The sequence below is a fragment of the Glossina fuscipes genome, unplaced genomic scaffold (assembly GCF_014805625.2).
Source record: "Glossina fuscipes isolate IAEA_lab_2018 unplaced genomic scaffold, Yale_Gfus_2 1, whole genome shotgun sequence".
NCBI lineage: Eukaryota > Metazoa > Arthropoda > Insecta > Diptera > Glossinidae > Glossina > Glossina fuscipes.
Genome location: NW_023998415.1, coordinates 3,521,154 through 3,535,567, shown reverse-complemented (window position 1 = coordinate 3,535,567; position 14,414 = coordinate 3,521,154). Strand labels below are relative to the sequence as shown.

General features: G+C 33.6%; 2 protein-coding genes across 6 annotated transcripts in view; one reads left to right on the top strand and one right to left on the bottom strand.

Moving 5' to 3' along the window:
- LOC119631679 overlaps positions 1–657 on the bottom strand; it is an 11,512-nt gene extending 10,855 nt beyond the window's left edge. The window contains exon 1 of one of the 4 annotated variants that reach the window (XM_038024099.1): positions 525–657. The gene's annotated coding sequence lies outside the window, so the exon portion shown is untranslated. Of the gene's footprint in view, positions 1–80; positions 229–393; positions 437–524 lie in introns of those variants that run through there. The other 3 variants (XM_038024101.1, XM_038024098.1, XM_038024100.1) reach the window with 3 other exon arrangements.
- Positions 658–12,321: 11,664 nt separating this feature from the next.
- LOC119632282 (regulation of nuclear pre-mRNA domain-containing protein 1B) overlaps positions 12,322–14,414 on the top strand; it is a 2,898-nt gene continuing 805 nt past the window's right edge. The window contains exons 1-4 of one of the 2 annotated variants that reach the window (XM_038025110.1): positions 12,322–12,783; positions 12,858–13,438; positions 13,509–13,652; positions 14,175–14,341. In XM_038025110.1, the coding sequence (XP_037881038.1) occupies positions 12,633–12,783; positions 12,858–13,438; positions 13,509–13,652; positions 14,175–14,324 (1,026 nt within the window). In that variant the 5' untranslated portion in view covers positions 12,322–12,632 and the 3' untranslated portion in view covers positions 14,325–14,341. Of the gene's footprint in view, positions 12,784–12,857; positions 13,439–13,508; positions 13,653–14,174; positions 14,392–14,414 lie in introns of those variants that run through there. The other variant, XM_038025107.1, reaches the window with a different exon arrangement.

The following is a 14,414-nucleotide window of genomic DNA, read 5'->3' as shown; positions in this document are numbered from 1 at the left end:
TTTTTTTTTTTTTTTTTTTTTTTTTTTTTTTTTTTTTTTTTTGGTACACGGTAGGTAATTGCAGACTAATGCATCCATACGTATTGGTCTGACGATGCAATGCAATGGTTCGCAAGTGACAATTAGACAAGTAAAGCACTGAAACGGACGTGAGTCATTTGTGGTTGACACAGTTACGCTTTCATTTTTATTTTTGCATTTTTTTTTCTTTTTCAAAAAAATTAATGAATGAAAGCTTGTGCTTATTTTTTTCCTTTTTCTTCGTTTTGGAAAAATCAAAAGTCCACTGCTTTTTTTAAACAACACACATTCACATTAATATCGAGTTAGTAGAATAATATCAGTTTAAACGCAAAAAAAAAAAAAGAAAAGAAAGACTAAAAAAAAACTCACTCTTTATTCACCAAAAAATTTTTATTATGAACTTTACACTGGCAATATAAAAACTTTGAGAATTAAAAAAATATCTGCTTCGAAAACAAAATGATCGTTTTGTTTAAAAATACGCATGCAGGTATACTCACACAAACCTAAATTGCTTATAATTTTGTACGCTAACGAAAAATAATTTTCTAAAAATATATTTAAGAGGAGGCACCAAAATTTCTTCTACACATTATACAACAGCACCATTATCCGCAAAAATTTTTACGCAGAGCGCGGTGCCAGCATTACAAACATTATTAAACAATTGTGTTCTTAATTAACCGAAGTAACCGGTTAAGTGGCCGGTTTTCATCTCCGCCAATCTGAAAATGCATAAAGTACATATGGTCTTAAGAAATTTAAGATTCTGAATTGATTTCACTTCGTCCCACCGTCCGTCCATCTGTTACATACAGTTGAAAGTCGAGCAGCTTAGCACAGACAAATAAATGGACATGATTTCAAATGCGTCCACATTACGCAAAATATGTCACTTAATACTCATAACATATATTGTGGCCTGCAACTTGATGGAAATCCTTAAAACTAAAACAAATCACACAAATGTCTGGAAGTTAAAGTCTCTAAGAGTTATAGACTTAGTCGAGTTCAAAGTTGGCCATTGGCTAATTAACCTGCGCCCTTCAAAATAAGAAATTGTTTTTAGTTACCACCAAAGAATGGATTAGATTTACTCTTGCAACTGTAGCATCGGGGAATATAAGAGAGAACCGTTAAAGCAAGTAAAACAAAACAAAATTATAAGCTTACTTACCTCCAGAATTGAAATGAAAAGTTGAAAAGTGTGATCACAGGTATTATTTTGAAAATCATTAGCATTAAGGCTTTGAAAAGTTGGCTCCTAAACAAGTCTCAACTCAGGCTCATTGGAGCGTATCAAAGACAAGCTCGCAATCAAATATGATATTTCATTTGGCCAGCTTCGCACACCTACTCGCTCTTTATATAAAGACTATCCATCTTTCTGCTGAACCTCGATATGACTTTTTCGAAAGTTTCTTCGAAAATTGACTTGATTTGTTAAGTGTTAACAGCGCTTAGGAGTCGATAAATCATTTAACAGCGATGACATTCCATTTAACAAATGTTCACTTATCTACTCGTCGAGCTATAAAAGTCTTTCAGAAACGGTTGCCCTGTATTCTTATGCGGCACCTTAATACTACTCTTGTTTCCTATGGCGTTGCGTTGTACCCTTTATGAACTTATAAATAAGTTTTGTAACTGATTTGTTCGAAACCTGTCCCAAAATTGACTGCAATAGAAGTGCTTTTGCTGATACTTGATCCCTTTCTCCTCAGATTTACGAGACGACATAATTACTGCTTTGGCATAAAAATTAATCTTATTGGCTTAAAGGTATCTTAAAGATATAGAATATCTTTTGCGCTTTAATTCACTCTATATATAAATATATCAAAATCATCACTCAATCACACGTACTAGGTTAATAAGACATGTATACGATGACTGCGTTAGTAGAGTTAAATTTACCATTCACCGGTCCGGGAGCGAAATCGCTTCAAATTTCTTAATAGATTTGCCATTCATTGCTGCGAGAAGATCGAAGAGCATATACGTTTTTATTCACGACCAAATAATAAAATAATGCATTTTTATGCCGCCTACAAGAAGCGCGCAAAGATGGAATCTAAGGAATCTAAGACATTCTGAAAACCTATTTTTATCAAAAAATATGCACTGAATTTAATCAGTAAAAGAATACCATATCAATTTTCTCTCTAATTCGGATCTGTAATATATAATAGCTTTTGTACAATAAAAAATGTTACGTAACATAGCTGTAGAAGAGAGAGAAGTCTCTCGCTTGCTGCCAATATTAAAAAATAAAGACAGGCTTACTGTTCGTTGATGTGTGAGAGCTTGCGAAACGGTTTCTATGATGAAGAGAAATTAAAAGCTAGACTAAGGTCAAAAGCTAATTTAATCAAGGATATGAAAAATGCTCCTTCTTCATCATAGCGGCGCAGGATACTACGCGCAACGGCAGTGTACGAGATTTCGTCGTCTGCCTCTTTCACTTTTTTAGTTTGTCCTCACATTAAAGTATATCTAAGGACGGAATTTGATGAAGAGATTCATTCACATTTCAGATAAAGAAAAACAGCATTTAAGATAAAGAAAATATGATGAAATTTCACTGACTTTATTGAGAATTATATAAAAAATTTCAAAATATCACTAAAAATATAATACATAATACAATAAACTATTTTATTAGAAATAGTTGTACAGGTTAAAATTTTATTTCAATTCGGGGCAAGGTGTCCTTGGAAATAATGGGCGGGCTTCCCACTTGCGGAGCGCGACAGAAATGAAACGGAAACGAGCTATTTTCAAAAAGAATATAGACAGACGATAAAAGGCGAGTCACTTGTAATAATGTATGCAGGAAGATCGCAAATGATGTCGCCCATCCATGGCATATAGCAAAGTCAGTATTTAGGGCTCGTATATTAGTGCTTTCGGTTTAGTGGAAGTGGAAGGCAAATGTGCAGTATGGGGTGCTCCAATCTTGGCAGACCACTTATTCCACTCTATGCTATCAACAACTAACATGATTGAAGCGCGCACTTAAACTTAAACTCTCAAAATTGATCAATAGAAAAGGATCCGTCTTCCATCATGATAATGCCGATTCGGATGCTTCTTCGATTACCCGATAAAAACTGACAGAGTTTGCGACACCATTAATAATGTAAAGTTGACTTCAAAAGGGATGGGCGAAAATAGTTTGGCTCAACTTGTTGCTGAGACATTCCGGAACTTCTACAGTGATGACGCAATAATTTTACCGATAAAATAGCAAAAATTTATCGATCAAAATAACGCAAACAAACTTTGCTTTAATAAAGTTTATTTGAGTTTGGAAAAAAATGCCATGATATTTTTCCTTACCGGCAACAGTTTCCTATACTACGTTCTGAAGCGTATACACGCTCCCCACTACATCGCGTTGTAGTTGTAAAACTGCAAATATTTCGCGTGATCATAATCCAATAAACATTTGCATTTCAGCGAGTACACTATAGAGTGCACCCAACACTTCTTACAAATCGCTATTCAATCTTCGACTTGACCCACTTAGTGATTATTCGGTATTCTGTGCAAATGCATTTGTTTTAATTTTATGTGTTCGTCTTACATGACGTTACATGTACATTGTTAATTATATGACTAGTAAGAGCATTACAGTCGCAGCAAGGCCGACCATTAGATACCCTGTAGCACTTTGCCTCGCTTTAGTAATAATACAAATTTTACAAATTATTTTCGTTCAAAGGCATACTTTTCATGAAAGCTCGCTTATTAGAGCATGGCCAGAGCATCACATGGCGTGGTCCAAATTTAGCACACTTCCCAAAATTTTATTATTTTTCAGTTCCCGTGACAAAAAGCTTGAAATTAGACTTTCCCTTCATATAATGGCTTTCGTGGTAATTCTCGTGTATACTAGTGTCTAAAAAATAATCCTATGTGGTCCAAATTCCCTACCGTTAACTTTTTTCGTAAATATCTACTAAGGACCAATTTTTATCATAAAATATTAAAAATTAAATCTTTTTCTGAAGAACTTATTATTCATGAGAAATCCTATATAGGACCCAAAGCCTATTTGGTTCAATTTTGGTCCACTCAATTTTAATGTGCTATCAATAATAAATTTTCATTGTAAAACTGTTAATATTTTTAGGCCTTTTCGCATGTAAAGATTCACGCTGGTATCTAAGAAATGTTCCTACGTGGTCGAAATTCGGTTAGACTGATTTCTTTGTCATTTTACTATTATGAATCAATTTTCGTTGTAGTATGGAAAAGTATGGAAAATTAGACTTTTTTACGGTATAAAGGTTCAGTTTTCGGAGGAACTGTTATATGGAAGGGGGTTCAAAAAGTTGCCCCAGCCGAACTAAATGTTTGAATACCAATTTATAATATCGAAATAGCATTACTCAGCGGGTTTTGTTGAAACATTTTGAAAATTGAATTTTTTTTTTCATATCACGGCTTTTCAAAATAAAGCTTTATATGGAGAGTGAAAAAGAGAACCAATTCAAACCATTTCCAATAGCGTTCGTCCTACACCGAATTTCATTAAAATATTTCAAAAATTGTGACCTGTAAAACATAAAAATACATCGCTAGACATCAGACGGACAGACAAGTTTGGATTCATTCAGAAAGTGATTCTCAATCGATCGGTATAATAAAAGATAGGCCTGCCCTAAGTCAGTACATCCTGTATAACAAATGGTATAGGGTATAAGAAAGCATTCGATTCGATTGCGTAAACAATAATTTAATTATTATTAATGTCTATTTTAAATTATGCTTAGTTCGAACATTTATATTTTTCACTTGCGCATAGTAAATGCACATAAGACTGCATAAGAGGAGCAACGAAATCGAAATAAATAATGATTTTTTAATAGAGAATGATCGTTACAAGGGCAAGCGTTTTGTCTTTTCTTTAGATAAAGATGACTGTTGCAACTGTATGTTGCTGTCAGGCACATTAACGCCAGGCAAGGTAAAGCAAGTTTTATATCACTCTTTCATATTAGAGCATGAAAAGGCAACTGTTTGTCTTTCAGTTGAACATAAATTTCTAGATCTTGTGTTCTATTTTATACTGCTTGTCGGCCTTCGCACCTCATATCGTACTACAGACAGCCTAGCACTACTTATTTTTGGCAATAATTAAAGCATTTCTTTCAGTTAAGTTGAAAGAATTCTTTACCCACGAAGACACGTTAATCACGACGATGATGCCAGAAGACAGCAATGAGCATGATATTTATGCGCTTTCATTTTATTTACGTCGCACATCTTACAGTTAAGTTTTTGACTGCGTTGTGCAAATGTTTTGAAACTACTATGTATGAGAGAGAGGCATTTTTGTTGTTTGCCCTTTTGTAGCGTACCGAAAGAATAATGGCAAAGGAAAAGTGAGCGAAAGTTGAAAGATGCAAGAACTGGAGGACAATCGCAGGCAAGGACGAAAACACGGAAAGAAGAATTAACAGAAAGCCGAGAAATTACCGGGAGCCGAATAGCCAGAGCAAAGACGAACGAATGAAGTGACACAACGGAATTTGGACGAAAAATAGAACACGGGCGTTGCTCTCTTACTCAATGCTCAAGAATCGAAAAATGAGAATGTGGAAGATGTGACTTCACAAGGATGCAAAAAAATGTATTGTGGAAAATGAATAGGATGCGAAGCAAATATATCTCTAACCAAAACTAACCAATGGGACGCAGTTTGTTTCTGTTCATCGTGGAAAAAACATATGAGAAAACGACACGACCTTGAAGGACTATCGATTCATCTTTTTAATATTTTATAACATTTCAAGAAGCGGAGACTTACGCGAGTGAACATATGTGTGTCTAATCAATAATGAAAGAAATCGTAGAGAAATTTAAACGACAGAAAAGACTTGTTTTCATCTAAGCAGGTTTCGAAAGAAAAAATCGGCTATGGTTAAAAAATTATTACATATTTTTCTATATTCGATTAGATTATCGAATACACGGATTTGCCATAGACGACCTACATGATCAAATCATTCTCCGGAAAGTCAAGTTTCATTATTAAGACTCTACATCTACGAAACCTTCCGTATGACCAGCCAACAAAGCTAGCGTGCTCAAATCTCAAATGCCATCAGGTTTTCAATATAGGCGAGTTTATGGTCCACGTTATCCGGCAACCTCTAAATTCATACTTTGCATATGTAGTTAAAAAATATAAAAACAATAAATAAAAAAAGGTTTTAAAAAACCTTTCCGTTAACGTGTACCTGTTTAATTTTTATAAGCACTTTTATTTTTATCCTAACAATTATAAAATAAAATATTTCACGATTTCCGTATACACCACGAGGCGGTAATTTCTTGGAAGAGTTCATTATAACTGGTTGCTAAAAGGTCGGAAATCGGAAAACCCATCAGTGTTAAATTTAACCAGGTGTCCTTCCATCTGTCCAATTTTCAGGTTTTTTCTGCAAATCTCGTGGATGCGAAAATTTGCAAAAAAAAAAAAAAATGAAATTTAGCAGATAGCTTCTTAGCGGACGTCCCCCGATCGAGCTTGAAACCCGCAAAAATGCTTTCAAACAGGGGATGGATATCTGGGAAAGCTACTTGATCATGATTATTCTCATGACCACTCAGATAAATTTCTCGTAGCGCTTATCCAAGTTTCACGTGTTTATATCTTTTCATGAAATAAATTAAACGGGATTGAAAGTAAATATATTCCTTCACAACTTTGAAATACGATAAGTTGTAAGTAAAATTAAGGCGAAAGGTTCACCGAAGCAGCACACTCAGCAAACGTATTTCGTTGATATGAATGTACTGTGAATTTCCCCATTTTAAGTGTTAATACGTATCCCTTTAGTTATACGCATACCAAAAGTTAATAAATGTCCGAATAAAATTCCAAGTATACTAACCATATCTTTCTGCCAAACAACAGTGAAGCCGGACTTGTTATCTTTTCGTGTTTAGCTGATAGGCTGACGTTTAAGCACAAATGCGGAGACTTCAGATGACCTGCCCTTGAACAAGACACTGAGACTATAGTGCAACGGAATTAAGCGAAAATTTTCAAAAGTTGAAGAAAAATTTAAATGAAATGTACACAGAAAATGGAGGAACAAATAACGACTACAATATTTTTATCCAATTTCGTAAAAAATAAGCAACGGTAGGCCTATAAAACAACTTTATTTTTTTTATGAACTGATTTGTTAATCAATTTGATTACATTGCAGCGCGAAAGATTGGTAAAACATTAGAAAAAGGATAAGAATTATTATATTAATATAGTATATTAACAATTTCCGTTTCATATGCTCCGTTTTTCAACTCTACGAGCTATTCTTTACACGTCATTTTGTACTTTTCATAAGTTAGCAACCCTGTTTTAGCGCAAAATCGTTTGATTGATGAACTTTGTAACTGAGCATTTTTGCTTCAAAATACCAATTGATTGAAGGGAACGGAAACGATGCCAAGCAGACATAAACACATACTTTCCGACTGTGGAACGATAGTTATGCCAGAATATGGCTATTAATTTTAAACTTACTTATAAGCGAATTCAAAAGGTAGACCTTATTGAGTGTAAAAGCGTGTCAGGATAGTTTATCGATTAGATTATCGATTAGTTGTATTGTTGTGGCAATAAGCAATGGAAGCTCAAATTGGAAGAAAAAGGAAAATATGGTTTTGATAACAAATTCTTATCCTCCTTATGCTTAAGTTAACGTGGCAGTTAAGGGGCTGGCACAGTGAGACGTCATTCTCAGTGGTAAACACTTTATTATTTTATTACGTTATATTAGCTGAGTTTCATGTGTAAATAAATAAATGAAATAAATAAAAGTAAACCGTGATTGAATCAATGAAAATGGCCAGCCGTGCTACCATATTGTTCTACAGCAAACTGTAAACAAAAACATATGGTTTTAGGACCAGAAATAAGGAAATCGGCGTAATTTATAAAAAATAATAACAAAAAAGTTAACATAAAGGTAAACAAGCTGGTTTATTGACTTTACATTAGATATGTATTTGTGTATTCATTGATCAATAATTTGGAAACTATTTCTTCTTAAAAAATAATGCATAGTATAAACCCAAATCGCAAATCACGTAATACAAAAAACAAAAAGAAAAATGTGCACTAGTGCGAGGCAAACATAAATTAGATAAGTAATTTCTAAATTTAAAATAAATTGACATCTTGTGCGCTGTTTTCTTCTTGGTTCGCGTGTATGCACGCTGTATGACTGTATGATTTGTTAATTCCCATACAGTATTGTAAGAAGCCGGCAAAGTTGTAGTCCCAACCAGAAAATAGGAATAACGCCTCATTGTTACGCTTACAATCCAATATCACATTTAAATATTTAATAGCATTTTTTCAAGGAATCCCGTTACTCTTACTGATGGTTTATCTGCGCAAAAAGATTCCTTCAGTTTTCTGTCAAGTGAAATCTTCCACTTTTCGAAAAATGTGCATACGTTGCGTAAGTGCGTTCTCCAGATTGGTAACAAATAGGCGTTTGTGTCTGTGCAACGCCGACAGCAAAACTATCAAAACCTATTTGAATGTCAGCTTTCCTATTTCGCCTTGTTTCTGCTTTACGTGCGAGACAGCATTGTGGGAAAAAATCAAAAAAGATTGTGAAAGGAACTGCTTTCTCTATAATTTTTCGCTTATTCTTTCCGAAACCAAAGTGTATTTTCAAGCGCCTTATTACTTTCGTTATATATCTCAAGCGATGCCAATCGTATGTTTCCGTAAGAAAAAAGGGTTACAAGATATGATCGCGCGTTTCGCTTGACTGTTATCTCATAATTGTTTCTTAAATGGATTCCAGAATGCAGCCAATCTAGTCTGCTGTCATAATTTTTTTTTTCAACTTTTAGTTACGATTATATTCGTTTTTCTCTGGTTACTAAATATGTTGGATAAGATCCTTTTTTTCTTGTTTCTTTACAGTTTGTACTAACGTACGTTACGTCCGCTAAAGCTCCTTTCTGTGATTGAATGTTGTACTAAGTTCCGTTAAATTCATAAAAATCATTCATTATAATATGCCCGCATGGTTTCCAATAATCTCAGGGTCATAAGGCGTTAGATTTTGTTTACATTTCTTCTTTGTTTTTTTTTTTTTATTTTCACGAATAGATAGCAATGTCAAGTATATGTCATGTCTACATTATAAAAAATATGTTTGTAAGCGATCGCTTTCTTTAATTTGTATTTTGCGTAATTTTTATATTAAGTGATTTGAGTTTTTTTTCTTTCTTTGCCGTAATTTTCCAGTTATTCCGATCTTTAGATGAAATAAACATGAATAAGTGGAATAAGGAAATAAATCGTTATGAGGACATCAATAGATCTGTCTGTCAAGATATTTATTTTTAAAACGATTTTTGTGCATAAGCTAACTACAAACTCTTAAAATGAATGAAAGAACCGAATTGAATATCAGCCTGAAGTTAAGACGGCGGAAATATACATTGCAACCCTCAAATGGCATAGCAGATACTATTATGGGCATTTTAAATCAATATTTCTTACAAGCTATAAGATTTTTTCCCAAGTTTTTATCTGGTCTCCAAGAGCTCATAGACGGATCGGGCCCATTACTTTATGGCCGTCTTACGAATTTCCCCTCATAACTTTAAAAGTTTGCTCACACAAGCAAATTTGATTTTAAAATTCGAAATTAATATCAATCGGCTTATCTGCCCACTCATAATTTAAAAAAAAAGGAAAGTTGACATAACATTGGCATTGGCAATTACCTTGGAGACGTTACAAAGCTTAAATACATTCACACAATGCATTCCACACAATTAATTATATGACGAAATGAATTATGTATAAGTTACTGATGAATGAATTACAAATTTTTGGTCCCTTTGGTTTTAAGCTTCATCTTAGAATAGAGTGCCAAGCCCTTGGGAGTGCGTACAATTGCGGAAGCTTACAAAAACGCATATTTCTAAGTTAAACCAGACTTTTATGAAAAATGCATAGAATCTTTGATCCATATTTCTGCGCTTTCTAGAAGTAATTATAGAATTCTTTAAGTTTTCTCTATTCGGCTTTATATTATTTATTTTTCGTTTGCCTTTCATTGACCATTAAGAATGTCATCAAATACACTCTCATCAGTTATTCCAAAATGTAGAAATAATCTCTTGGTTGTTACACCTGTGTGCTTTTTGTCTTCTACTCTTGCAACACTTCGAATTTCCAAATTTAAGCTACATTAACCTACATGAAGTGGGACGAGCTCAATTTGCGGCGCATAAAAATAATAGATCAAAATTTGGCTTTTGACAAAATTCAACGTGGCTTTGTGGCTATATTTGAAATTCTTTCCAAACGGCTTATAAATGGTTCCTTACTACCTTTTATTCACTTCCAAGAACAATTTGCGTCTCTATAATATTAACGCAAAGATTTCCCGATTATCTCATAGTATAATCTTTAAATCTCTAAATATAATTTCGATTTAATTTAATTCTGAAAAGAAGAAAGTTAATGCAGACGGCCTTGCATTAAGAATGATACTTTCTCGGATCTCGTCCCCGCGATCCCACGATTATTGTAAAATTTTACCTTAGTGGCAGGTCAATCATATGTGTTTGTGTGTGTGTATTTGGTCCTTAGAGAATTGGGTTGCCAACATTATTGCTCTATTTAGGCCACCGCTGTGTGGGATTTAACGCACTCGAATTTATGGCTTCGAGACCAAATCAAACGCTGGGCCTTTCGAACATTTGAAGGCGAAAGTACACCTGACGCAACAAATGCTAAACAGATTGATTAGCATTCATCCTATATTACTCTTAATGAAAGAGCCTTTAGATTCGAAAGAGTGCGTGAAATGTTTTTAAAAAAGTTGGACCATATTAATTGGTAAATTAATGCGATTTATTGAATTTGTTTATGCAATGCAAAAATACTTTCCCTTCGAATTCTTGGCATTCATATAAAAGAATTCAAAAAAGCCTTAAGGTGCAGAGAAGACGACAAGAAGGGATAAATCATTTTGAACAAACGTTTATATGCTACGTACTTACATGAAGTATACATAACATGAAAAAAGCGCAGTAAAGTATGCAACGATATTTTTTTATTCAATTTGAAAAATGACTTCTTCCCACGTGCAAATATAGTCCGTAAAAATTAAACCTGCTTTAGGGTGTTCACGCAATGAAGCCTCGCTTATATTCGCAAGTCGAAGATTAGCCTAACCGAAAACACCTTTTCTTTAAAGTCTGAGAAAAAGCCTTATTTTCTGTTTCTACATGCGGAAGAAAAGACGGCCAAATTACTTGACGTGCATAACCGAACAAGGCATGTTGTTGTGGATTCCGAAAACAACGATTACTGAAGTTTTGTATGAGACGCATGGCGAACTTGGAAATAAATAAAACTTCCGGGCGAATTAGGCGGCTGTACTACTGGCGTACTTTAGTAGACTATATCAAAGATTATAAAGCTGTATAAATTCATGTGTTTTTCTAAACGACAATGCATCCTAATTACGTCTTATGATCCTTCATAGGTAAAACTCATAAGCAGGGTCATTCAAAAATTATAAAAAAATTCCTTACTCCTGCTTCCTCGAGTCGCATAAAGAATTCATATATATATATATATATATATATATATATATAAGTAAGTTCATATATATACATATATAAATATATATATATATAAGTGCTTTTTTGCGCACTTTTAGAAATTGTCTCTTTTAAGTCTTAGAAAAAGAAAAGATTTGAATATTTTCGGAGCTCGATGGAGGTGTAAGCAGTCCAAAAGTTCGTAGGAAAATATCATAACGTCCATAATTTCGCAATTAATCATTCGTTCACCTCAGGCAGACATTTCGCAACCTTTGCGATAATTAAGATAAAATGCTTAACTTCCTAGCTTGCGCATTGCGATCAAGCTTGCGCTCCACTATAGGAATTGAAACCTATATAATATTGCCTTGGGTACAACATATGATTACAAATGCGCCATGTTATGCATTAAGTAAACAGTTTATATAAAATTTTCACGTTTCGTTCACGTTTCGTTCGCAACAAATTATAATTGCAATTATGAAAGTAACGGACTACAATATATTGCAATTGTTTTTTATGATATTAATTCAATTCATTTGTAATTTTAAAATATTTTCGGTCAATGATACGTTTTCCTTAAGCTCGTCACAATCAGAGGGAAAAATCCTATAATAATATTGTATATTTTTCTCTTCCATAGGGATCTTAAATACAATAATTTTCCTACATACCGAAATGCAACTTTGGAGCGCTAATAACATCCCAGGTTTGTTAATAAGTTGTAATTGAATAATTCGCCAACCACAGCTGTTTGTTTATATGACAACAGACAGTTGTAATGTCAAGAAAAAATCATGAAATTGTGTTTAGACTGAAGTTTCATTTCCAAAGAGGATTTCCAAAGAGGAAGTTGGTTAAATAATTCAATAGGAAAAAAAAAAAAAAGAAAAAAGAGATAAAAAATATTTGAAAAAGGGATTATATTGTCGATAATAAAATAAAGAAAGTTTTACTAATACGTCGGAAATTAAAGTAGCATCTATAGCGAGAGCATGTCGGCATTTACTGAAACGGCGTTATTAAAAAAATTGGCCGAATTGAATTCTAGCCAACAGAGTATACAAACGCTATCCTTATGGTTAATTCATCATCGTAAGCATCATGCCGGCATTATTAAGACGTGGCTGCGGGAAATTGAAAATGGTAAATGTTATTCCACTTCTTTTAAGCAAGTTTCATATTAAGCATCTTTGCCTATGTCGCTTTCTGCTTTTCAGTACCAGAGTCCAAGAAACTTATCTTTATGTACTTGGCCAATGATGTTATACAGAACAGTAAAAAGAAAGGACCGGAATATGGTAAAGAATTTTCAAATATTTTGCCTAAAGTATTCTCACATATTGGTGAAACTTGTACTTCGGATAAACTTTTCGGCAATTTGGGACGTATCTTAAATATATGGGAGGAGCGTGGCGTCTATGAACCTAAAATGATAGCTGATTTTAGAGCCAAACTTCACAAACAGAACCATTCGAACGAAGGCAATGACGGCAAGCGTAAAAGCGAAGAAAACAATAAGACTAAAGTAAAACGGTCACGGACTTCTTCAGACAGTGACGATAAAAATACTGCACTTCTGTTTGAACTGAATGGTGACGCTGAGCAAAGTCCCTATTTGCCTTTGGGTGACCCGCCTGAACCGGAGGAGTTAATAAAGGCTTTGGTTAAAATTGAAAATTCTGCCTCCAGTGACGCTATAGTACGAGAGCGTATTGCCAATCTGCCACCGGAAATTTCAGAAATTAGCTGCCTTAATAAACTCGAGGATAAAGACGCTGCTAAAGCCTTAGCCAATCAGGTTGGTGTGCAAAGAAAATTTACGGTCCTTTTGGAAAGTATTGCAAATAAAAAGCCGAATTTAAATTTAGGTTAACGAAGCTGTTGAACTTCTAAATGATTACAATTCACGCTTAGCAGCTGAAATGGAGGAACGCACCAAATTGGCGTCGATGCTGCGAGATTTTCAAGCCGAACAAAAAGAATTGCTGGTGCAAGCGGAAAAACGCTTAGAAGTAAATGTTGCTTTCTTTTTTTCACATTTATCTCTTATTTCAGCAATGAAATTGTAGTCAAAGGCTTCCGTTAGGAGTTACAAGCAAACCTTGCAATATCCAATATCTATTGTAGTAGTTTCATTAAAAACTATTTGGTCTGGAGTTAGTGAAAATTACTAAAGCTGTTGATTTGAAGTCGATAGAGATACTATTCAATTAAAAATCTTATTAAATAAATGTAATTTTAATTTCCAGTGTAGTTTATATAAGCAAAGTACCTATGGCAGTATTTTAAATAGACAACCCATAATGAAACTTTAAGATATTATTTTTTGTTTCTTATCAACGGACTATAAGTATAAAGAAAAAAAAAAAAAAAAAAAAATATATATATATATATATAACAAAATCTCGTAGTAATAAACAGCGAAGCTTAGATTGATTATAAAAGTCACTTTTTAAAAAATATATTTACTGCTCTCATTTTTTTTTTGTATAACGAATTTAAAAAAAAAATGTTTTGTTTTCTTTTAATTGTAGGAGTATAAGAAGAAATTGCAAAAAATTTTAGCCGTACAAAAGGAAATTCGTGATCATCTCTCCAATTTACCTGATTTAACACAATTGCCCGATGTTACTGGCGGTTTGGCTCCGTTACCCTCAGCCGGCGATCTCTTTAATATTCACTGAATGAATGGCTTTTAAAAGTAAACTTTTATTTATTCTTTAGATTCTATGAATTGTTTATAAAAAGAAGGCAAAATTTCTTGATTTATTAAG